The 21,132-nt window shown below is 44.2% G+C and overlaps 3 protein-coding genes across 5 annotated transcripts in view; 1 reads left to right on the top strand and 2 right to left on the bottom strand.

Annotated features, from left to right (window-relative positions):
* Positions 1–74: 74 nt before the first annotated feature.
* si:dkey-93l1.9 (uncharacterized protein LOC562339 homolog) lies at positions 75–2,006 on the top strand. 2 transcript variants are annotated; one of them, XR_005100722.1, is made up of 5 exons: positions 75–341; positions 1,065–1,299; positions 1,403–1,538; positions 1,624–1,812; positions 1,864–2,006. XR_005100722.1 is itself a non-coding variant. In XM_037274701.1 (4 exons), the coding sequence occupies exons 1-4, from the start codon at positions 273–275 to the stop codon at positions 1,706–1,708; spliced, it is 525 nt and encodes a 174-aa protein (XP_037130596.1). In that variant the 5' UTR covers positions 75–272; the 3' UTR covers positions 1,709–2,006. The 2 variants fall into 2 exon arrangements, 1 of the variants encoding a protein (XP_037130596.1); XM_037274701.1 differs by having other exon boundaries at positions 1,624–2,006.
* A 124-nt stretch (positions 2,007–2,130) lies between these two features.
* Positions 2,131–4,992, bottom strand: emd (emerin (Emery-Dreifuss muscular dystrophy)). Its single transcript, XM_037274732.1, has 7 exons — positions 4,876–4,992; positions 4,667–4,746; positions 4,302–4,397; positions 3,742–3,776; positions 3,614–3,645; positions 3,013–3,078; positions 2,131–2,938 (listed from the first exon to the last, which is right to left on the bottom strand). Exons 2-7 carry the CDS (start codon positions 4,743–4,745, stop codon positions 2,758–2,760), a joined length of 489 nt encoding a protein of 162 aa, XP_037130627.1. The 5' UTR covers position 4,746; positions 4,876–4,992; the 3' UTR covers positions 2,131–2,757.
* A 1,684-nt stretch (positions 4,993–6,676) lies between these two features.
* Positions 6,677–21,132, bottom strand: part of flna (filamin A, alpha (actin binding protein 280)) — a 32,599-nt gene continuing 18,143 nt past the window's right edge. Inside the window, exons 13-49 of one of the 2 annotated variants that reach the window (XM_037274638.1) lie at positions 20,887–21,083; positions 20,674–20,787; positions 20,309–20,452; positions 20,090–20,213; positions 19,813–19,973; positions 19,610–19,700; positions 19,004–19,173; positions 17,972–18,089; positions 17,678–17,790; positions 17,435–17,584; positions 17,045–17,363; positions 16,295–16,468; positions 16,035–16,197; positions 15,792–15,952; positions 15,493–15,660; positions 15,239–15,362; positions 15,016–15,172; positions 14,758–14,947; positions 13,630–13,653; positions 12,970–13,217; positions 12,527–12,601; positions 11,739–11,838; positions 11,525–11,665; positions 11,315–11,443; positions 11,027–11,200; positions 10,780–10,941; positions 10,506–10,709; positions 10,280–10,432; positions 10,068–10,190; positions 9,676–9,942; positions 9,459–9,596; positions 9,155–9,270; positions 7,861–7,993; positions 7,576–7,752; positions 7,276–7,494; positions 6,990–7,187; positions 6,677–6,883 (exon numbers count right to left, since the gene is read on the bottom strand). In XM_037274638.1, coding sequence (XP_037130533.1) covers positions 6,699–6,883; positions 6,990–7,187; positions 7,276–7,494; positions 7,576–7,752; positions 7,861–7,993; positions 9,155–9,270; positions 9,459–9,596; positions 9,676–9,942; positions 10,068–10,190; positions 10,280–10,432; positions 10,506–10,709; positions 10,780–10,941; positions 11,027–11,200; positions 11,315–11,443; positions 11,525–11,665; positions 11,739–11,838; positions 12,527–12,601; positions 12,970–13,217; positions 13,630–13,653; positions 14,758–14,947; positions 15,016–15,172; positions 15,239–15,362; positions 15,493–15,660; positions 15,792–15,952; positions 16,035–16,197; positions 16,295–16,468; positions 17,045–17,363; positions 17,435–17,584; positions 17,678–17,790; positions 17,972–18,089; positions 19,004–19,173; positions 19,610–19,700; positions 19,813–19,973; positions 20,090–20,213; positions 20,309–20,452; positions 20,674–20,787; positions 20,887–21,083 — 5,804 coding nt within the window. In that variant the 3' untranslated portion in view covers positions 6,677–6,698. The remainder of the gene's footprint in view (positions 6,884–6,989; positions 7,188–7,275; positions 7,495–7,575; positions 7,753–7,860; positions 7,994–9,154; positions 9,271–9,458; positions 9,597–9,675; positions 9,943–10,067; positions 10,191–10,279; positions 10,433–10,505; positions 10,710–10,779; positions 10,942–11,026; positions 11,201–11,314; positions 11,444–11,524; positions 11,666–11,738; positions 11,839–12,526; positions 12,602–12,969; positions 13,218–13,629; positions 13,654–14,757; positions 14,948–15,015; positions 15,173–15,238; positions 15,363–15,492; positions 15,661–15,791; positions 15,953–16,034; positions 16,198–16,294; positions 16,469–17,044; positions 17,364–17,434; positions 17,585–17,677; positions 17,791–17,971; positions 18,090–19,003; positions 19,174–19,609; positions 19,701–19,812; positions 19,974–20,089; positions 20,214–20,308; positions 20,453–20,673; positions 20,788–20,886; positions 21,084–21,132) is intronic. The other variant, XM_037274647.1, reaches the window with a different exon arrangement.

The following is a 21,132-nucleotide window of genomic DNA, read 5'->3' as shown; positions in this document are numbered from 1 at the left end:
TGACACCTGTGGTAACGGTGAGGGGCGGGGTCACGCTCTCAGAGGATGGGCTGAAACATGCCACATTTATTTTACACTGTGATCTTCCTTATTAGACTGAGAACGTCCCTCTTCCCAGTGTAACCAGAGGAGCGTCTTGACTTGCTCATCCTGTCTGTGTCAGCATTTGAATACCTCTTTCTTTTCAGTTTCCTAAGACTGCCTTTCGAAATACTTCAGGCGTCAAGAGCAAGAGGAAGTCACTTGACAAAGAAGGACAGAAGAAAGACGATATGGATAGAGAACACACACTCAACGGGGAGGCCGTCGCTCTCAATAAACCCAATGACAAAGACATAGAGGTAAGATAGATAAATAAATGTCAGTGATTTTTTTTCCCCACTGATATTTCTTGATGAATGAGCACGTTGTACTCAGAGAAAGTTGAGTTTAAGTGTCATGTTGCACCTACCTGTACAACAGGATTTTGTAAAAACATGGCAAAATGCCTTGAGCCTACATGTGAGTGTGTGTAAACAAAGATGAACAAAACAGAAATTTCCCCTTGCATTTCTTCCCGTGTGGGTATGTGTGAACAAAGCGCAACAAAACAGAAGTTCCCCTTGCATTTTTTCCCACGTACTCCAATAGATGGTCTATTTACCTCCGTACCTACGTACAGTACTTGAGCTGTTGTGAAAGTGTCGATGATCACGGTTTGTTGTCTGCCCAGGTGAGTCACCGCCCTGTGAGTGTGGGCGCCACTCCCTTTTGTAGCTCCACGTCCAAGTGCTTAGTGATCAAACAAACAAGCACCTCTCTGAGGTTTGCAAAAGTGCAGGGAGGTCAAATATTTGTTGCTGGCAACATTAAAAATCACGGTCGCCCTTCAGAGAGCTGTAAAACTATAAAACTAGTTCATTTTATAATCACCTCATAATAATATTTTACAGACATAACCAATTGATGGATACATTTTGAAACCAGAAATCAAAAAAGCCATTATAACCTTGCTTGGACGCTCACCCAAATGAGTGCAAGCACGAATACTACTTGTCGAGTCAGATCTGTGGTGTCCTCCATAGGCGGTAACATCTCCCTCAGGCAAGGTGTATCGGCCCATCAACATGAACCACTATGCCACCAAGAAGAGTGCCGCTCAAAGCATGCTGGATGTGGCCTTGCTGATGGCCAACTCGTCCCAGTTGAAGACCGTTCTCTATGTGGGGCCGCAGTATCGTTTCTACATCCCCCTCATTGTCCTCCTGTGTCTGTCCATTACGCTGCAAGTCATTGTGGGGCTTCTGCTCGTTTTTATAGGCAAGTAACTGAAAGGCCCGCTTTGACGTTACCTGTTTTGCCCTGACATTTTCCCCAAGTCTTCTTTTCGTATGACTAATTTGTTTTGCTTCTGTGGCAACAGTGAAGTACGATCTGAACGACGTGCGTAAACATGCCAAGTTGAACAAGATGAACAATGTGGCGACTGTTATGGTGTTCTTCACGGTCCTCATCAACATCTTCATCACGGCGTTGGGCTTTGAGGGACACGCTCTCAGGTGCAGGCCGCCAAACACGGCAACACACAGTTGCATCCCTTGCTTGCGTTAATAATGAACCCTTATTCCACTTCCACCTTCTCAGGCCATCAAAATACGGCGCAATGTTTGAAGCGACGCCTGAGATGTCCCCGCAACGTTCTGAGCTCAACATGACGACTGGCCTTTGAACCTGCACCACTTTCACCTAGTCAGTTTTTCAATATGTACATAGAGCTTTGTATTGTCACACTTCAAAATGTTATATAATTCACAATTTTTATGCATAAATAGCCTGATTGTATTTATATGAATATTGACATCTCAGAATTTTGTTGAAATGACACAACGGATGAGATGGTCAAATTAATACATACATTTTGTCAACGTTTTATCTTTCAGTTGTAATTGGTCACAAAAGTAACGATACCTGGCAACTTCATGTTGTGGTTTTATTTATATCAATAACAGCTTCCACTTTGTAAAACATGCTTTTGGTGGTCTTTTTTTTCCCCTTCTTCTTAAAAAACCCCAATTCTAGTGCATACACTGTATAGAATATTCTAACCCCTAATTAATTAAGTGATGAATATACCAGTCACATAATCATATGAATATTTTAGAGTTTCTTTGCCCCCTCAGTAATCTTTATTCAGGCAAGACACATTTTACAAAAGACAACTCACAGTACCCCATCAAACAAAAATAGACTCAAAAGTACAGTACAGTATACCAAAATTATGATCTTGTTTCTAGTGATCTCAGTTTACTAGACACATTTGTTTAGTCAATGTTAAGGCGGGCCTGTTGACACAAACCTATTGGTCGGTTGGAAGAATGACAACGTTAACATGGTTAATTGTAGCTACTGCCATCGAGCGAGAATATTTAAATATTCTGCTTGAATATTCTACATGGCTGTCACAGATGGATGAACAAACAAACATCATTATTATTATTGTAGTGAATTACAAATTTCAGAACAAGTAACATCATTTGATTTTGCACGGCACCCTTGAGGACAAAATTCACCCACAAGTAGAAGACAACTTTAGTGTTTGCATTGAAATACAATGTGACAATGCTAGGGTTGACATGATTTGGACGGCGTTTGCTGTAAAAATATAAAAACTTTTCTTTCCCATGCCACCATCATGTCGCCGACAAAATGAATACAAACCAATGACAACGTATGAAACAAAGTGAAAGGGATTGCATCCTAGAAGTGGTCATTTATTGATCATTTAAGCGTGAAAGGATTTTCATCTTTGGTAATGTAACAATAAGTGTAGTAGGCAGCTGCCACAACCGCTAGCAGCAGTAGCAATTTTATCACCCCACAGAAGCTGCATCCGGATTGGACAGCCTCCTTGGAGTGCACGGCGTTCTGATTGGCTGCTTTGCTGCTGCGCTGGATGGGCCTGTAATCACAGAAGGTATTGACGACAATTATAGGAAATAATTTAACTGTTATGCGAAAAGCTTACAGACATACGTGTTCTGTATGTCCCCGTCTAATTCCTCATCTTCAAATGGTTCACTGTTGTATCTTCTTTTTAGCCTGGGTAGAAAAAAAAACAATTCACTTTCTTATCGACAAGGACGTAATACAAAAGTTACTGACGTTGAAAATGTTTATGCATTTCCTCCCACAATTTAAAATAACTCTTGTATCCTGTACGTCAGTGGTCCCCAACAAGACCTGTACCGTGCCGGAAAAAAAAAAGTTAAAAGCACTTCCGGTTGAAAAATATTTTATTTTGAAAGTGGCCGGATCCTCTGTTATATTTGTCTATGACACATCAAGTTGTTTGAGTCCTGTGACACTAATATTAGACCCACGAGTTGGCTACCTAGCAAAATGAAGTGTATGTGTGCTGCATGCTGACATTTATCAGAAGCTAATGCGATCTGCTGTTAACCAAACAAAGCTCACTGAAGCTCTGCTTAGCAGGAAGCACCACTTTACGATACTCAACATTCTTAATTATTACACAAGCTAACTTGGTCGGGCAGGTTTTCACATTACCCCACCCACACGCACAATGGAATAGCTGTGTGAAGACTGTTTGTGTGGTACGTAAAGCTGCACTCACATGTCTTCATAACCATAACCTTCATGTCTGACCTGTGCAAACGAAAGCAAGATGGAATCTAAGACTTGTCTGCATGTCAAAACATAGAAGTGAGGTACAAACACAAAATGATAAGCTGCTTCACTCACCGGGCTGTGGTACGTGATGTACGTAATCTCTTCTTCTGTAAAGATATATTGTAACAAATCAGTTCACTTGTTTCTGGACTTGGTGGTCCGGTAACACAACGAACAAATGTTGATTGTCTTATTTGGAACATGTTTACAGCTTAGAAGTTTAATGCAGACATTTTATTCATTCTATTTCCCAATTTTCAAGAATGAATGAATAAAAGAGTCCCCAGGTATCGTCATTTTAGTCTGTAGCGTTTGAAATGTTGTCAAGTTACAAAAGGAATTCTCAGCGTTGACCTCGTTGGTGCTATAATTCTTAATCATTCTTGGATTTTGAGGGAAGCAAAAAGTTAGCCAGGACACCTTTAAGAGAAGATGTTTACAATGAATGGTACAAATCACGAGTCAAACCCAGACGCCAACACATGGCTTCAAACTAGAAGGCCGAATGCATTAAAGCTTTTCACATTTGGAATTTGAATCAGCATTATCAGGAAAAATAGGCCTTGGACATGAAGCAGTCAAGATTTGTGAGGTCATCATTTTGAGAGAGCCTCATTTCAGGAGTATCCTACCTTCCTCTCTGTAGTAAGTCTTATCGGAGGAGGGTTTCTCAGGCACTTGTTCCATGGCCCTCTCAAGCTTCTTCAGGTACAATTTGCGAGTGGAGTCTACAGGCACAGATGCACATGAAATGTCACCGACTTCCAAAAAAGATGCACAACCGTGTATGACTTGGCTTGATTATGCGAGCAGAATATTCAGTGTAAGAAACGCAATGCAGTAATTTTTCAATTGTCAAATTCACCAGTTTGTGTTTTCAATTGCACTCCATAAGGAGGAACAAATTAACCATTTGTTAAACGCCAACTTCCCCAAAAGGTCATTAATGAGCACATTACTAACTTTGTTCGGATGAAAACGTCTGTATTATTCTTACCAACTATGGGTCCATGTTTGATGCCGTAGTCGGTCAGCATCTTGCTTAGCTCTGCATCGCTTTTGTCACGCAAAGACATTCTGCACAATAATACGTCTCAGATTAATCGATCGATAGAATCGTAAATTGTCAGGTTTAGCAAATAAGCACGGACGGGCAATTGGAACAAAAGACTAATTGAACAGTGCAGTAAAAAGATTCAAACTTACTTTAGAATCAGGGAAATGAGTTCCGCGCTGGAGAAAACAAAATCGTCCGAGCCTGAAAAGTGTTGGGAGTCTGGGCTGAGAAGGAAGAGGGCGCGTCCAGCTTGATGACGTCACATGCTCTGCCAAATCAGTCCACAGTCACAGCTATTCCACATGGATGTTTGAATTTGAATTTTTTTTTTTCCCATTTGAATTTTTTTTTTTTGCATCAGGTTTCTAACGGAATTTTGTAAAATTGCATTTTTAGCACACATTTAAGAATGTCCTCATAATAGTTGACCACATCAAATTCTGACTTGTTCGTGTTTAGAATGTGTTAATCATTATTTCGAGATTCCTGCGTGGCTTTTTTAAGACAAATGTGGTGCGTGTTTTAGTGCAAATGTGGTTTAAGCTAAGAGCCCACCTTTGTCCTCACTAAAACACATTTATTGTGTGACATATGGTTAAGGGATCCCATTCAAGTGATTTTACGTACGCCGCCTATCCGAACTGTACGCCGAACTTTTTCCTTCTAGTTGGACCGTCAGCGTGTGCGAATGTGCGCTTGCGTGAACTCTAATATGAAAACTTGTCACATGAAAGCACTTCCAATTGATGTCCTCTAGGAGTCGCCTAAGGACAACAAATTGTTCTGAGCTCTGCATATTTAGATTTTATTTTTTGTACCCATCTTGAGCAGCCAGATCTAATAAAGCTTTTGTTGTGACAAACTTAGCATGTTTGAAGCCCAGCTGACAATTGTGTAGTTCCTGGTAGGGACTACTGATGTATTTATAGTTGCAAAAGTCCCCAGGTGATGATTGTGCAGTTCCTGGAAGGGAGACCAGTCTAGGGAGGTACCACACATTTTCCCCTAAACTGGGAAATGGATGGCTGGATTAGATTTCTTTTGACAGAGTGAAGCCTATAAATAAAAGCAAAACCAACATTTTTTGCTGAGTTGACAAAGTCATGAGACTCAAAATACTAGACAACAACTTTATTGTGTATCAAAATACTGTCTTACAAACATTTAAAAGCATTTTTTATTCTGGACAAGATTCTAGTTTTTGCAGCAAGCGCTAAAAGGGGAGGGGGTGTGGTCAAAATAAAAAAAAAAAGCAACTTTTTTTTGGTCACCATCTTGAAAAGCTGTGATGAAGCACAACATATTTTGTCCGGCGTCATTTTATTTTCTTCCCTTTTTAAGAACATGTTTGCAACACAAGCTGGTGTTCTGAATCTGCAGGCATTTGAACAAAGACATGAATATGCAGCGGCATCAACCGCACAGAAAAGCAGTATTGTGGATGTGACACAAGCTTGGTGTTGAGTACTACTGTTGACCTTATGCTTTTATGTCATGTTTAGACCTCTACCCTAACGTGCGTAATTTTAAGGAACAGCAGTGCCTAAAACTGGCTCACACTATCTATCAGCAGGTAAAACAACGGTGTTATCAAAAAGAAGAAGAAAAAAAAAAGGCCTCAAACAACATACTGAGTGGACAAGGCATTTACTAACCACCACCAAATGCCCACTACAGCATGCCTACGTTTTTTGTTAACTGCAAAGCACATGGTAAAACGATCAACTGCTAGTTGGCGATCATTAAAGGTGCAATAGTCTCCTTCCCGAGATTTTGCTTATTAGAAATGGGGTAACTCAATGGCTGAAAACAAAGATATATTTGCATCTTTGGGAGATGAATGGTTTTGTAAAAGGTCTGAATTGAGAGAAATGTATAACATCGGTGGAAAACAAAGCTGTAAACAATAACAGTGGTAAGAAGTTGCTGATGGTGGTGCAAGTTTTTTTTAAATTTTAATCTTTTATTTTTTTTAGACAACGATATGGAAGGGGCTACCCGGAATGTGATCATCCCCCCATTTGACCACCAGGATGTACTCTCCCTTCTCTTTGAGCTGGTAGCTGACATTATACAGGCGGTTGCCCAGATGTTTTACCAGGATCTCCTCGCAGGGAACTTTGGGGCCGTCCACCCCAACCAGCAGCATGTTTCGACCTGTGGAACAGATGCATTGTGTGAGAATTTAAACTAGCTAGGGTTGATAATGACAAGTTACAAATTAAGTGATGCATGCTGGGGTATGTTCGAAACTGGGACACACCTGCTTTGCTGCAGTCAACACTGAAGCTGTTCTTCTGACCAACAAAGGCCTTGTTAAGGCCAAGGCCTTTAGCCACCACCTTACTGGCATCCGACTGGATAGGAGCACCTTGCTGGGTGGAGCTGATGGCACGAGTCACTGGGTCAACCATGACAGAGGAAGTTTCATGCATACTGTGGCTGGACACAAGCTTGGAACCTGGACAAGGGGCGGGGGACAGCATGATCTAACCATACAAAAGTCCATCAACCTTTATTTGTAGAGTTGCAACAAATGGCTCTCCCACCAGTGATCTTGGCCTTGAAGGGACTTCCAACAATGTGGTAGGGTCCACCATACTTAATGGATATTAGATAACTGCCGGGTGCCATTGGGGTGTATGTGACCTTGTAGCCCTCCGGGCACTCGACACAGTCCATCTTCACTTTGGAAGGACCGTCAATGGTTACAGCCAAAGCCCCGGGACCCGCGTTGCTTGTGTTGACCACAAATTCACATGCAGTTCCTGTAGCAAGAATAACAGAGGATCGGCGTAAAGATTTTTATCTGACAGTCTTCTCCCACACGAGGCCACGCAACAAGTTACCTGTGCTGCCTCTTTCTAAGCCCAGTCCATATGCAGACACCATCCCAGGGTCTCCGGCCTGACCCGTTTCTCCAACCCGGATCTTAAACGGACTACCAGGGATGTGACTTCCGTTGAACTTCACGTCAATTAAATAGAGGCCGTTCTCTCGAGGGATGAAGCGGACTGCATACTTGTCTAGAAAAGATAGAACCAGGCTTAATGAAGGTGTGGATACCAAAATTCTTCACAATGTCAAAACATCTCAGAAGTTACTAAGAGTTCAAACAGCCTTTTTGCGGTTACCTTGGTCAATCTCAGTAACACAACACTCCTCCAGAGTTCCTGATGGGCTGTGAACCTTTGCATCAATCACACCCTTCGCTCCATTCAGACTGACTGCGAACGATGCCGGCTGGTTCACCTTCAAGCCAGACTCCTGCTCGACAGAACACACTCAACACTCATCCACGTTGCTCTGCATTATACATACGCTACATGGACAATAAAAGAGTGTCACATCAGGTTAGATGAAAATCACCCATTTACATACACCGAGATTTCGTTGTGACGCATTTATATACGCCAATATTTTTTTGTTGGTTTTAACCTTACCTGGAGGTCGCTAAGAAGGTTAAAGAAGAGGCTGTATAGTACAAGCAAGCAGGATTGAACACAAAGTGAAAGGGAAGAAAAAAATATTGTGTGTGGGTGCCTAAGTGATGGCGTTTATATGATTTTCAGCTACCCAGACTAATCCAACCAATAATTTTGTACGTAAGTGTGTCAGTCACATTTATACCCCTCTGAAATCAAGTGAAGCTAATCTGGTCTCAGCTCAATTTATTTCAGGTCCTCGGGTCAAGTTCACTATAAACGAATTGAATAAAAAGTACTTTCGATCTAATGTTGCTCCCACAAAAAGTGATGGTCCTTGGTCAAATAACCTCGAGTGAGCATGAGTCTTACATGTGTCAAAAGAAAAGTGTGCTGCAAGAAGTCAGAAATCTGAATTGTGTTTTTCCACCTGCCATAAAAGAGAACTTTCTGTGGTTAATTGTCGACGACGTAAATCTCTTCCACATCATAGTCATGAAATGCGACCTACTATCGATAATGTACTGCATGTGCAAAAGGAAAAGGAAAAAGGGCGTGGGGAGGAGGAGACAGCCCATTTCAAACCCTCTTTAACCCTTTAGCGCCCCGTAATCCCATTTTGAGGAGGTAGGCTGTTGGGAGCCTTTAGAATGAGGCACGAGAAACACACACAGTCCTTTCTTGCGCCAGTGGTGCCTTGGCACTGCCCAACAATGCAGCAGCTGATGAGTGGCCAGCAGCTCTTAAAAGAACCACTCCAACACAACTGTCACAGTTTCATTACTAAATCTAACAAGCTCTACTTTATCCACAACTTCTGCTTAGTAACGAGTCATTTTATTCTAGCTGTGCATTATTGCATTTTCCCCTTCTACACACTCCGGATTGTTAGTAGAGTGGTAGATTCCGTGAGGTCACTTTCCAAGTGGATGCATTTTGGGCAGTGCGCTGCGGCCTGGCGTGTGCTTGCACATGGACATGTGTGCGTGTCTCAGAGCCTCACCTGAAGGCTGGCAACAGTGAGGCGTCGGGCGTCATCTGAGGGCGAGGCCACTGGTACGATGTAGGGACTGTCAGGGATGTGCTCGTCGTTGAAACGGATGGACACCTCATAGTCTCCTATACACACACACACAACAAAAAAAAGATTACAATACAAAGGCAATCCATTGAGGTATCTTCCACAGTTTAGCCTCTCAGGACTTGAAATGGGTTTTAACTGTTGACTGCAAATTCAATTCACCCCTCTACAGTGGAGACTGATTCGGTGTGAACATGCAGCAACATACTTGCATCTCTTGTCTCACCTGGTTCCTGCACAATGTAAGACACTCCACTAGAGCCATCCTTGCGATCCTCAAAGGTGATTTCAGCCTTGCTCGGCCCTTCCACAGCAATACTGAGCCCACCAGCTCCAGCTTCCCTCGTCCAGATACTAAATTCAGCTTCACACGCAAAAGAACCAAGCTTGATTGACTTTGCAGAAACTCTCGTAATCGCAGTCTACAAAACAACCACACCAACCTGACACTCCAGCCTCCGCTCTCTCCAGGCCTGGCCCACCGGCACGGACCTTATGTGCCCCTCCCTCTCCGAGGGGGCCGACAGTGAACTGGAAGGGGCTGCCGGGCACGTGCACCCCATTGTATTTCACGCACACCGTGTGCACACCCGTCTCGGTGGGCACGAAGCGGATGCAGTACGTGTTGTTCTCTCCTTCCATAATTTCGGCCTGGTGAACCTGACCAGAGGGGCTGGTCACCTGAGCAGACATGTCTGCTATGCTGATCTCTAAAGAAACAAGCGGGTGGGGTGTTTAAAACCAGTGACGCCATGACAGAATGAAATATTGGTCACCAATTAAATACATGCACGTAAGGTAAGGAATGTGGTGCTCCAAATAATCTCTTGCCCACCTGGGATCTTGAGGTTGAGGTCACACTGGCTACCAACATTAGCCACAGACGCTGCTCTCTTCTTCCTAGTGATGCTCTCTTTCATCCTGCCCTCACCTGTAACCTTGACTGTGAAGGCACTCCCTGGAAACGCAATCATAAAAGATTGGCCAAAGTCAGCACTTTTTAAGAGCACTGTTAATGTTAAGGTCAGTCTTGCTACTGCCTCTCACCTGGAACATGTTGGTCAGCAAACTTGATGTTGATGATGTAATTCCCAGGTTCAGTGGGGCAGTACGTGATCTTGCAGGTGCCATCTTCTTGATCCTCTGTGTTGATGTCCACTTTACTTGGTCCTTCGATGGACAGGCCCAGGCCACCATAGCCTGAAAAGACCAAATGCGTGAGGGAGGTTCGAAGTATTTTCTCTGCTAATTTTAAAGTTCTTCAAGCTTGTACCTGCATCATGGGTGTCGATGATGAATTCCGCAGGCTCAAAGGTCCTGGCTTCACTCAGCCCCAAGCCGCTAACACGAACACGGCTTGCATCTGCGATCTCAGACTGGTTAATCATAACAGAAATGGGGCTGCTCGGAATGTGGCGACCATTTTTCTTGATGTTGACCAAATGTTCTCCAATCTCCTTTGGAACAAACGACATGCCTGTAACAGAGACAACAATGAGATTGACAAGCTTCTAAGCTAACAAACCTGCAGCATCTGTTCTACCCACCAACATGGCCATTTCGCAGCATCTTGAGCAGGCATGCTTCCTCACGACCCGAGGGTGTGGTGACCGAGGCTGTCAGTTGGCTCAGGTCAAAATCGCCAATGTCCAGAGGAATGTCAGCCGCTGATCCCACTTTCAGATGGGACATCCTCATTGAGTCATCACCTGGAAATGAGAACAGGACAGTGGTGTCACACTCTTGCAAAGTACAACCTACTTGACTTTGACCCCGCAGTATTTCAGGATCTACCAGTAATCTTTGCTGAAAAGGGGCTGCCAGGTATGTGCTTGTCATTGTACTTGACCAGGATACTATAGTCTCCTGGCAGAACTGGCAGATAGGACACACTGCACGTCCCATCCTGGTTGTCCATGCAGCTGATGTCCGCTTTGGATGGGCCCTCAATAGCCAGAGACAGACCACCTACAGAAACACAGAGTAAATGAGAAGAGGAAAAAAAAAGATGGTTTGGATCTGGAGAGGAGAACGGAATGGATGTTTTACATTCTTCCCATGCCTCTCATGAGCCCCACATACCCTCGCCTGCATCTTTAGTGTTGACTGTGAAGACTGCAGGCTTGTTGACTGTCCCATGGATTAGACCAGGACCATAGGCACTGACATTACCGCTGTTCATGTAATCCACATAAAACTGCAGGGGACTTCCTATGAATGTCAATGAAGACATTAGAGAACAACGCTCTCATGAAGGCAACGTTATGCAATGTCTCCAAACAAAAGTCATACCAGGGATGTGAATGCCGTCATATTTGATGTCCATCTCGTGCAGCCCAGCCTCAATTGGCGCATACTTGACAGTAACAGTTCCGTCCTTATTGTCAGTGATGTCGGGCTTGGCAACCTTGCCCGATGGCATTCGGACCTCACCTTGAGTTGAGACCACAATGAGATTCAAGCAACACTCCCAAAAAGAGGTCAGCCTTGCGATTGCTTTTCCTACCCGTGATCTCTCCTTTCTGAATGGTGAACGGGATGACCAAGTCAAATGGCCTGAGCCCTGTCACGTCGAGACCATTCATTCCCAATGGTCTGTCGGTTGCCTGTGAGACAGAGAGCAAAGGTCTAATACTCAGTGTATGAAGATGTCGTGGACATTTTACACTTTGTCTTGCTCGGTCTACGACCCAGAAAAAAATAAAAATACAAGCAAACAAATGGAATGAAACATTTGCGATGAAATGATCAACAGTGTTGATCATTGTTATGATGATGATGATGAGGCCAACAGAAACTGAGAATGAGATGAGTACTAAACATTGGAAGGTAAAAAGGACAGTTAAGCACCAAATGACTCAGAAGACCGGTCCACATGGAAGACTGTCAACGCAGATAATTCGTCCCTTCAGTAAATTGTCAAAGAGCACTGGGCAACAGATACCGAACTGTTGATATTTAGCTCCACGCCAATTGCTTGACCGTATCAATTAATGACTTTAGAAACTCAGTATAAACATGGAAGTGTTGACCAGTGTCTCTTTGTTACTGAGCAACTCTGTTGCATTGTCCATGTTAGGAGCCCTGTTAATGAAATGGAAGAACACGGCGGAAAATGAGAAAGGCAGGCCTGTCAGAGGTGAGACCCCTGAAATGACACAGCACACACTGACGCCGGATATGTTTGATGGTGCAGAGCAGAGAAAGGAAGTAGGACAAGGGACGATGGAAATAACAAGTAGGCCTCATTTGTTGAAAAATGCTGAAAAAGGTTGGGACAAAGTATTTTGGTACCCAGGGCTGTCGAGCGTAGTACTGGGGCAGTTGGCACTGCTGCATGAGCTGGTCTGATGGAGCTCCCTCCAATGCCTGGTGGGGGTGAGAGGTTGGGTGGAAAACAAATAGAAGGGGTTGTAGGGAAGTAAAACAATGTGACACCACGGGGATCCAGTGATTATATTTCTGTGGGGAGAGACTAACACCAAGGGTACATCCCTCAAAGATGTTCTTGAAGTGATCCCATCTTTTCCTTGTCCCTCAAATAAGTTACAGGAATCTATGAATATGGTCATTTATGTGGCTGCAGTTGAATCAACGATGACATTTTTTCCCCCCCCAGTGTATGCCCAAAAGGTTACTACTTGGTGTGCTGGTCCTGTAATAATATAGTCAATTGAGGTTGTACTTTGTTACGCTCATAGTCTTACATTGCACATTTTTCCAATAAAAGTACTCACCGTGACTTGGAATGGGCTGTTTGGAATGTGCTCTCCTCCAAAACGGACGCAGATGACATACTCGCCAGGCTGTGGAGCCGTGTAAAAGATGTCAAATGTGCCGTCCTCGTTTTCCACAACGTCTACGTCTAGCTCGGCTCCCTCGGGCGTGCACACGGTGCACGTCACTTTGCCTTTGCCGGCTGCCTTGGCGTCCACAGTGATGACCGTCTGTTCGCCAATCTGAATGGTTGGACCAACACCGGCACCTGGTGGATTGGGAAACTGTCAAGTTCACGATACCAAGGCGCTCTGCTCTCACCGTAGTCATTTAGCATGCATATTTCACCACCAAGAGAATAGTTAAAGATGAAATCTAGTCATGTTAAATCCAGAAATCATTTGCCCAACATTTCTAATATTTCTATGAAGAACTGGAAGCTTGATTAGCCCGTCATTCAGCATGCCGACCTTAACTTGTTTCAAGTTAGTATTAGGGTATCCAAATGAGCATGTGAGCAAATTGCACACATGAAATGCTGAAATATATGGACAGTAAAAGATAAGGGGGGGGGGAGTAGAAGGTGTAAAAGAAGAGAATTAGAGCCCAGGTTTGAAGTGTTGTTTCCATGCGAAAAGTCATGAGTTCGTCTACAATACAAAGTTGCTCCTTGGGCTTACCTAAACCGTGACCTCCGATTGAGACTGATAGTGGGAACGGTGACAAGCAGGATGTGCAAAAGACAAAAGTGACACACACAAGATAGTCAGGTAGGGGTGGCGGTGATTGGAGGCAAATGTGTGCTCTAAAAATCCAAATGAGAAACTAAACAGTGGCAGTGTGAGGTAAGGAGTGTGTGTGTGCGCGCGTGTGTGTGTGTGGCAGGGAATGAGCCAAGGAGGAGTGTAACAGCAATAGAAACAATACAAAAAAATGCATGAAAAGTTGTCTAAAAAAATAAAATAAAATTGAAGCAGTAACAGAATTGCAGTTAACATAAAACCTGCTGGGAAGCAGCCATGTTTATTGGCTCAAGTTTAGCACGGGCCAAACTGTCCCATAATTCAAACCTCCAGAGTTTAAAACCAACAACTATGGCTCTGCTCCCATTAATGTCACCCAGTGATGAAAATACTGTGTCGGAGGGATCCATGGTCCAAGGCAGCTTATTTCACAGCGGAAACTACTATTTTATGTGATCACATGCTCTTTAGCCTTTGATAAACAAAAACAGTACTTTGGAAGTATTCAGAAATGGCTGAAACTTTCTTTAACAGCACTATGGTTGAGGGTTGGATAAACCTAATGGGGGGTGGGGAGCATCCAAATATGAACAATAATTGTGACTGAAAGGAAAAATAACAGGACAAAAGATTTGAACTCAAAACCAGGAACATGAATTGATTGACTAAATAATAATAACACAGTGGGAACAGCTTTGAGAACAGTCCCCAAAATTGTGATGGGCCTATTTTTCAACAGTCAAGAAGAATTTGCCTATCAAACTGAATGATCTAACAACTATCAATAATCGTATGTAGGACAATCGCCCATACTGTTTCTACCACTTGACAGCAGCCAAGAAATCTCAATCCAACCAGTCTATGGCCTGAATATCTGGTTTTAATTCCATGTCACGGTGAACTGCAGATTGTTGGACTTGCTCGTTTGTCAACTCACGGTCACGTTTAAGTCCTTGTCCGCTTTTCTAACGAGCTGGAAGGCCTTAATCTGAGGAAAGTTTGCGGCATGCCCATACCAGCAGGTTCAAGAGCAAAACTATGGGGGCTGCTCATCGCATCGCATACCTGTGACTGTGCATTTGCTGGCATCTCCTGTGGGTAGAGCCCGAATGCGATAAGGTGAATACGGGATCTCGTCTCCTCCGTACTTGATCAAGATGGTATATCTGCCGGTCATGTCCGGAACGTAAGACACCAAGTATGTTCCGTCGTGGTTATCGCGGATGTTGGCCTTCTTTGGCTTTCCTTCTGGGTCCTGCACATAAAAGTATTCAACGGTGATTCCAGTTTACAACTACATGTTTTGCGTGCCATTACACTTACAGTGATTTGCACTGCCAGCAGTCCTTCCCCTGCATCTTTGGCATCAATGGTAAACTCCACAGGCAGAGAGGCGGGCACCCCTGTGGTGTTCAGACCCGGCCCACTAGCTCGCACTTTACTGGCGTCGTGGGTAGGAAGCACCTTGACCTTATAAGGGCTGAAAAAGGTGATTATAGTTTGTGTCATAGAAGACCGCTATGATCACATTTTGCACGTGTGGTACCTGCGCGGGATTTCCTCATCACCATATAAGACGTTAATGGAATACGGACCCTCTCGAGTGGGAACATAGTTAACCGTGTGAGTTTGGTCACCATTATCCACAATTTCGGCCGGCTCCACCACACCTAGTGTGCATAAACAAACATTTTCAATGAGAGCAAAAGGGGCTAAGTTATTAGACATTGTTTTTTTTAATAGTGCGCTTATTATTACAAAACAAGCATTGCAATCCAATGAAAACAGTCACACACACACCTTTGGGTCCCTGCACGCGAATCTGCAGCGGGGCCACTCCAGCTTTGGTAGCATCCACTGTAAAGGCCTGTGGAATATTGGCCCTGACATTGCCACCAAGACCTGGACCTTGGCATTTCACCTTGGAACTGTCCACTGTGTCAGTGACTGGCACTGAGAAAGGACTGCCTGCAAAAACATTCCATTTCAAGAAGGATTTTGCCCCACATTCCTCTGACGCTAGTTAGTTGTGTACGTTAAACAATGGTGGGTGGATGGATGACAACTGACAGCGCACTGAGAAGCAGCGACTTTAATACCTTTGATGGGTTGTCCTCCATAGGTTACATTGAGGTTATAAGTGCCCGGCTCGTAGGGGATATACTCAACACTGCAACTGCCATCCTTGTTATCAGTGCAGGACATTTTGGCCTCCGATGGACCTTCCATTGCCAAGCCAAGACCGCCAGTGCCTGCTCCCCTGTAAATAAGTTGTATACACAACAGTTGAGTTCTCACTTCCTTAAGCGGTGAAACAGTCTATCAATTAAAGTCCCATTTACCGTGTCTCCACTGTAAACTTGTTTGGCTTGTTGGTAGTGCCGCTTTTCAGGCCTGGGCCATGCACGCGTACTCTGGCCGGATCACAACCTTCAGTGACGGCAACACGGAATGGGCTTTTTGGCACTGGCGTACCATCATAGGAGACCTCCACACTGTGTGGACCTAAAGTAATCACAAGGAACATCTTGAAGCCAGTGTTTCTGTAATGGCACAACTTTTTTTTTTTTTTTTTAACTGAAGATGAAACGTTTCTACGAACCTTCCTCATAGGGAGTGTACTCGACGTTATAAATCCCATCTCCAAGATCGGTGATCAGGCTATCAGTACGGCTGCCCGATGGGTTGCTAATCAGAGTTTTGATGTGGTCGCCTCCAGACAGCGTCAGAGCACGAGCATCCACTGTGAAATCGGTGGTGGCCTCGCGAAAAATGCCTAAAACAAAAACAAATTTGGTGGGATGTACTACAAGTTTCAACAGGCTCAAATGTAATGACGCAATGCCCTGATGATGGCCCACTGAAGATAAGTTTGTTTTAAAGGTTGACAACGTCACTGTAACCAATGCTTGTCTGTGACTAATTTGTGAGCTCCACTTCATCAAGAGCTACATCTTGCTTCTGAACGTACAACTATGATGTCAGTAGTTGGCGCTGTAAGAGTTCTAAAAGAAACCATGATTTATTCCTTGTCAAGTAATTTCACCTCAACCTCAAAAAATGACGCAGAACGGTGGTTAGTGGTTACTACAGAGACATAAAAAAAAAAAGCAAAAAAAAGTTTATTAGATCATTGCAGAGGAAATAGATTTTTTTCCCTTGGTTGTTTGCAGTGGTAAGAGGGAAATCTGTGGCTGTAGGGACAAACTAAATGCCAAGACTTTTTTCGAGCAGCGCCAATGAATGATAAACAGTATATGAACCAAAAAAAAAAAAAAAAAAAAAAATAGAAAACAAGATAGAAAATCTACAACTCTACAGGTACACCCTTGTAACCTCCAACTTGTCTCACCTTTGCCTTCCACTCCTGGTCCAAACACACGGACTCCGCTGGCATCAACGGCCGGCTCCACCGTGAGCCGAGCTGGGAAGTTCGGCACATCCTGGCCACCGTAGCGGATGGTCAGAGTGTACGAGCCAGGATAGAGTGGAATGTAGGTGATTGTGTACGTGCCGTCCCCGTTATCCTGGATATGAACTTCGGCCTCTGTACCACTGTCGGAAATGATCTCTATGGTCAGTTCAGCTGGGCCGGCGTTGGTACAGTCCACAATGAACTCCCCCGTTTCCCCAACCTTGGCACGCTCCAAGCCTGGGCCAGAACAGCGCACCTGAGAGGAGATGAAAATATTTCTATGATTCTGGTCCATGAAACTGTGCACATATAGTCAGTCAGAATTACCTTAGAGGGGTCTGTGGCAGGATAAGCTATGGGTGTGAAAGGTGATCCAGGGATCTGCACTCCATCGTAAGTCAGTTCAACCTGGTATGGCCCTGCTTCCCTTGGAATGAACTTGACCTGACTGGTTTCTGGACTCAACCCAGGCTCCACCTGAGATCATTTGAGAAATCAATACATGCATCTGTATGCAGCAAGGTGTGTTTAAAATCAATCAATCAATCTAGATGCAACAATGGACCCCACCTTGCTAGCAACAGGCTTGCCGGATGGTGCCGTCACTTTGGCCGCCACTTTGCCCTGACCTCCAGCACCCTTTGATTTCACAGTCACCTCCTGGTCCTTGCCTACAGACATCTCTACAATAAACAAGCACAGTAACGCCGCGTTGAAAAGACATTTAAGTTGGGGGGGGCTAGGCAAGTTGATCAGGATGCAGCATGCATATAGTTTTAGTGGTGCTTGAAAACCAGTTTGGAATGACAGGTAGAAAACATTGATTTGTTACTATGATTCAGAACAGGACTGATAAGCACGTACTGTCCCCCAGTCCCGTAACGTTGATCTTGCTGAGATCCAGTGAGGGCGCCACCGCAACATTAAAGGGGCTCTTGGGTATATGATCTCCACCATAGGTCACAGCAAGCCCCAGAGGACCCTGATGTCAGGAAGGAATTGAGATTCAAGGTGGTCCGCGTCAATACCAATCACAAGGTTTTGCAAAATAACTCCATCGTGTTGGTGAGAAAGCGAGAGGGGAGGACTTTTAATGAGGGTCACAGTCCACACCAGTGGCGAGTGTGGAGAGGAGGTAAAGAAACCGATCCAAGCAGGTTGGAATGGGTAGAGGAAAGTGCAGGTGTGGCAGAGATGAAGATTAGATGTTTTTTAGAAGTGACCAGGGAGGACAGGTTTGGAAATAAGCTCATCAGCAGACACACAGCCAAGGTTACATGCTTGAGACCAGACCTCCATGCGTTGGACATGTTGAGGAGAGCGAGTTATTAGTAGAAGCATGATTAGGATGGAACTGCCAGGAAGAAGGTTAATTGACGTAGTGAGGGGAAGACATGAGGGCAGTTGGTGTCGCAAACTAGGGTGAAGATGTTAGGCTTGGATGAAAAAGCGCTGTGAGTAATTGGGACAAGTAAGCTGAAAAAAACGTACACTTATGGACTAAGAAAACACACATGATCAACATACAAACTGATAAGCTTTGGCTAAGATAAGTATTGCATTTAGAAATGAGTCTGCTGCATGCAGGACATGCACAGATGAAGTGCTGCTTCCACAAGTGAAAATGCAATTCATGCTAGATTGTTCACATTCATTTTTTCAGACGCCACCCTGTCTATAATCAGGGTAGTAAAGTGTTCTTGTCTTAGCACAAAACAAAGCTAAGCTGTGGCTCATATGCAAGACACAGCCCACCCTCCAAAATTCAACCAGTGTTGCAAGTCGAACAAGTCGGGGATCAATAAATCATGTGTCCTGTTATTCTTTATTCTTTCAGTGACACTCGCAAAGAGCTTTAAACCGCTGGGAGATGCGGTTAACATTTGAGGGTCTTACCTGCTGCACAGGAGTGTATTTTACAGTGTGGGTATTGTCGTGGTTGTTAATGATCTCAAAGTCCTTTACTGCCTCTGCTTTGATGGGGCCGACAAAGTTGCAGTCCAGGTTGGCTTTTCCGGCTCCTTTTGTGGTCACAGTGAAATGAGTGGGCTTGTTCAATTCAACACCTAGAAAGGGCAAGAGAACATTGAATGTGGACAACTGAAGACGTCATAAAACTTACGTAATTGCTCAACCATACCACTAGTCAGTAGAAGGTTTTTAAAAACATACTGTATTCTAAAAATCCCAGAATAGTTATTAGCCATGAACATAAAAATAGTTTTAGTTGTTGAGAAATATGCTTGAACAATTTCAGACCTAAGGTCAAATTTGGAGTTTAGTGTTAGTTATTTTTCCACTACTATTGGTAAAACCTCAAGTGATCCTTGAAAGTGAAACCCCAAAACACTGAATGATGCTGGATAGTTACTGAAAAATGGTGGTTTGATAAATTTGCAAAGCACTGTACATTACAACTAATGCAGAAAGGGTGAACATCAATATAGTTTGAAAATGACAAAAAAAACGCAAGAGAAAATTTGAATACAATAGTAGCCTTACCACTGCGGCTGAGTCCTGGGCCTTCTGCCTTCACTTTACTGGCATCATGAGCAGGATCCACCTTGATTCTGATGGGTGTCATCGGAATAGCCTGAATAGTACAAATATGAACAGGAATATCGTCTTGACAACTTCTCACATACAAAAAGTACCAATGCAATTTCCATGACAGAATGAAAACCTCACGCGGGAATACAACTCACTTGGTCAGCAAACAGAACCATGATGGTGTAGCTGCCCGCCCCAGGTGGCGTGTATTTGACCGTGAACGTATCGTTATCGTTCCTAATGATATCAAAGTCGATGTCGGCTTCTGCGTTGCCCACAATGCCAGGGGCGCACTTGATTCCGATGCTGATGTCACCTTTGGACAACAGAAAAAGTCAAATCATGATAGTAGCTGCAAATAGCGCATCTGTTTGCAGAACTAATAATACACCGGGATAACATTGAAGAGCTCGTAGACTATCCCATTGTTACCTTGACCAGCCTCAGCGCAGTCAACTGTAAAATATGTTGGCTCAAAGGCTTTCAGACCAGTCTTGGCCACTCCGGGTCCAGATACCTTCACCTTGTTTGGGTGGCAGCCTGCCCCAACGTTCATCTGAAGTCCAACGCAAAAGAGACCATTCAATGTCAAAATGTCATTTTGGGCGGGGGGGAAACAAAAACATTGCGCAAGCGTCAGAGCATACATACCCTAAAAGGGCTGTCGGGAATGTTGACTCCTCCCCAGGAGACCATGACTGTGTGTTTTAAAGGTTTGCGGGGTGTGTAAGAACAAGCGTATGTGCCGTTGCCATTGTCTTTAACCTGGACTTCCACGGGGGTTCCTTCCCCATCCTGCAGAGTCGAGGCAAACTCTTGTGTAATAGGCTATGCGTCAGCAAAATATACATTTAAAATGAGATCATCGCCACCTAGCTTAGAGCCTAGTGCGCTATTGCCCATAAAGGAACAAGAGCAGGGAATGGAAGCCTAGTAGTAACTTTAAGAATAGACCCCAGAATTTTCACACTGGGCTTAACTCAACTGAAATTTACATTCCTATACGACAACGTTACCTGAGCAACAATCTTCAGCGGAGCTTTTCCACCTTGCTTGGCATCTACCGTAAACTCTGTGGGCTTGCCAACAGCCAACCCACTGCTCTGAAGACCAGGGCCATGTGCTTTAACCTGAAGAAAAATAAAAAAAACACTTTCATTTGTAGAGGAGGAGGGGGGGGGGGTGTAGGCCACCATTACATGTGTTGTGTCCCCCAAGTTATTGCTCACCTTGTCAGGATAGAAGTCTTTGCCAGGTGGGTTGACAATCTCAGCCATGAAGGGAGAATGCTGAATGTCCTCACTGTTGCAGAGCACATGTACTGCATACTCGCCAGGCTCTGTAGGCCAGTAGCGCACGTCACACGAACCATCGCCCTTGTCGTCACATTCAATCTTGGCCTGAGATGGACCCTCCACAGAGAAACCTGAAGAGAACATTCAAAGTTTAAGCAAAGCAACCCGAATGTAAGCGGT

Source organism: Syngnathus acus, chromosome 2 (assembly GCF_901709675.1).
Source record: "Syngnathus acus chromosome 2, fSynAcu1.2, whole genome shotgun sequence".
NCBI lineage: Eukaryota > Metazoa > Chordata > Actinopteri > Syngnathiformes > Syngnathidae > Syngnathus > Syngnathus acus.
Note: the sequence above shows the minus strand (reverse complement) of the source record. Positions and strands in the feature narration are given on the sequence as shown.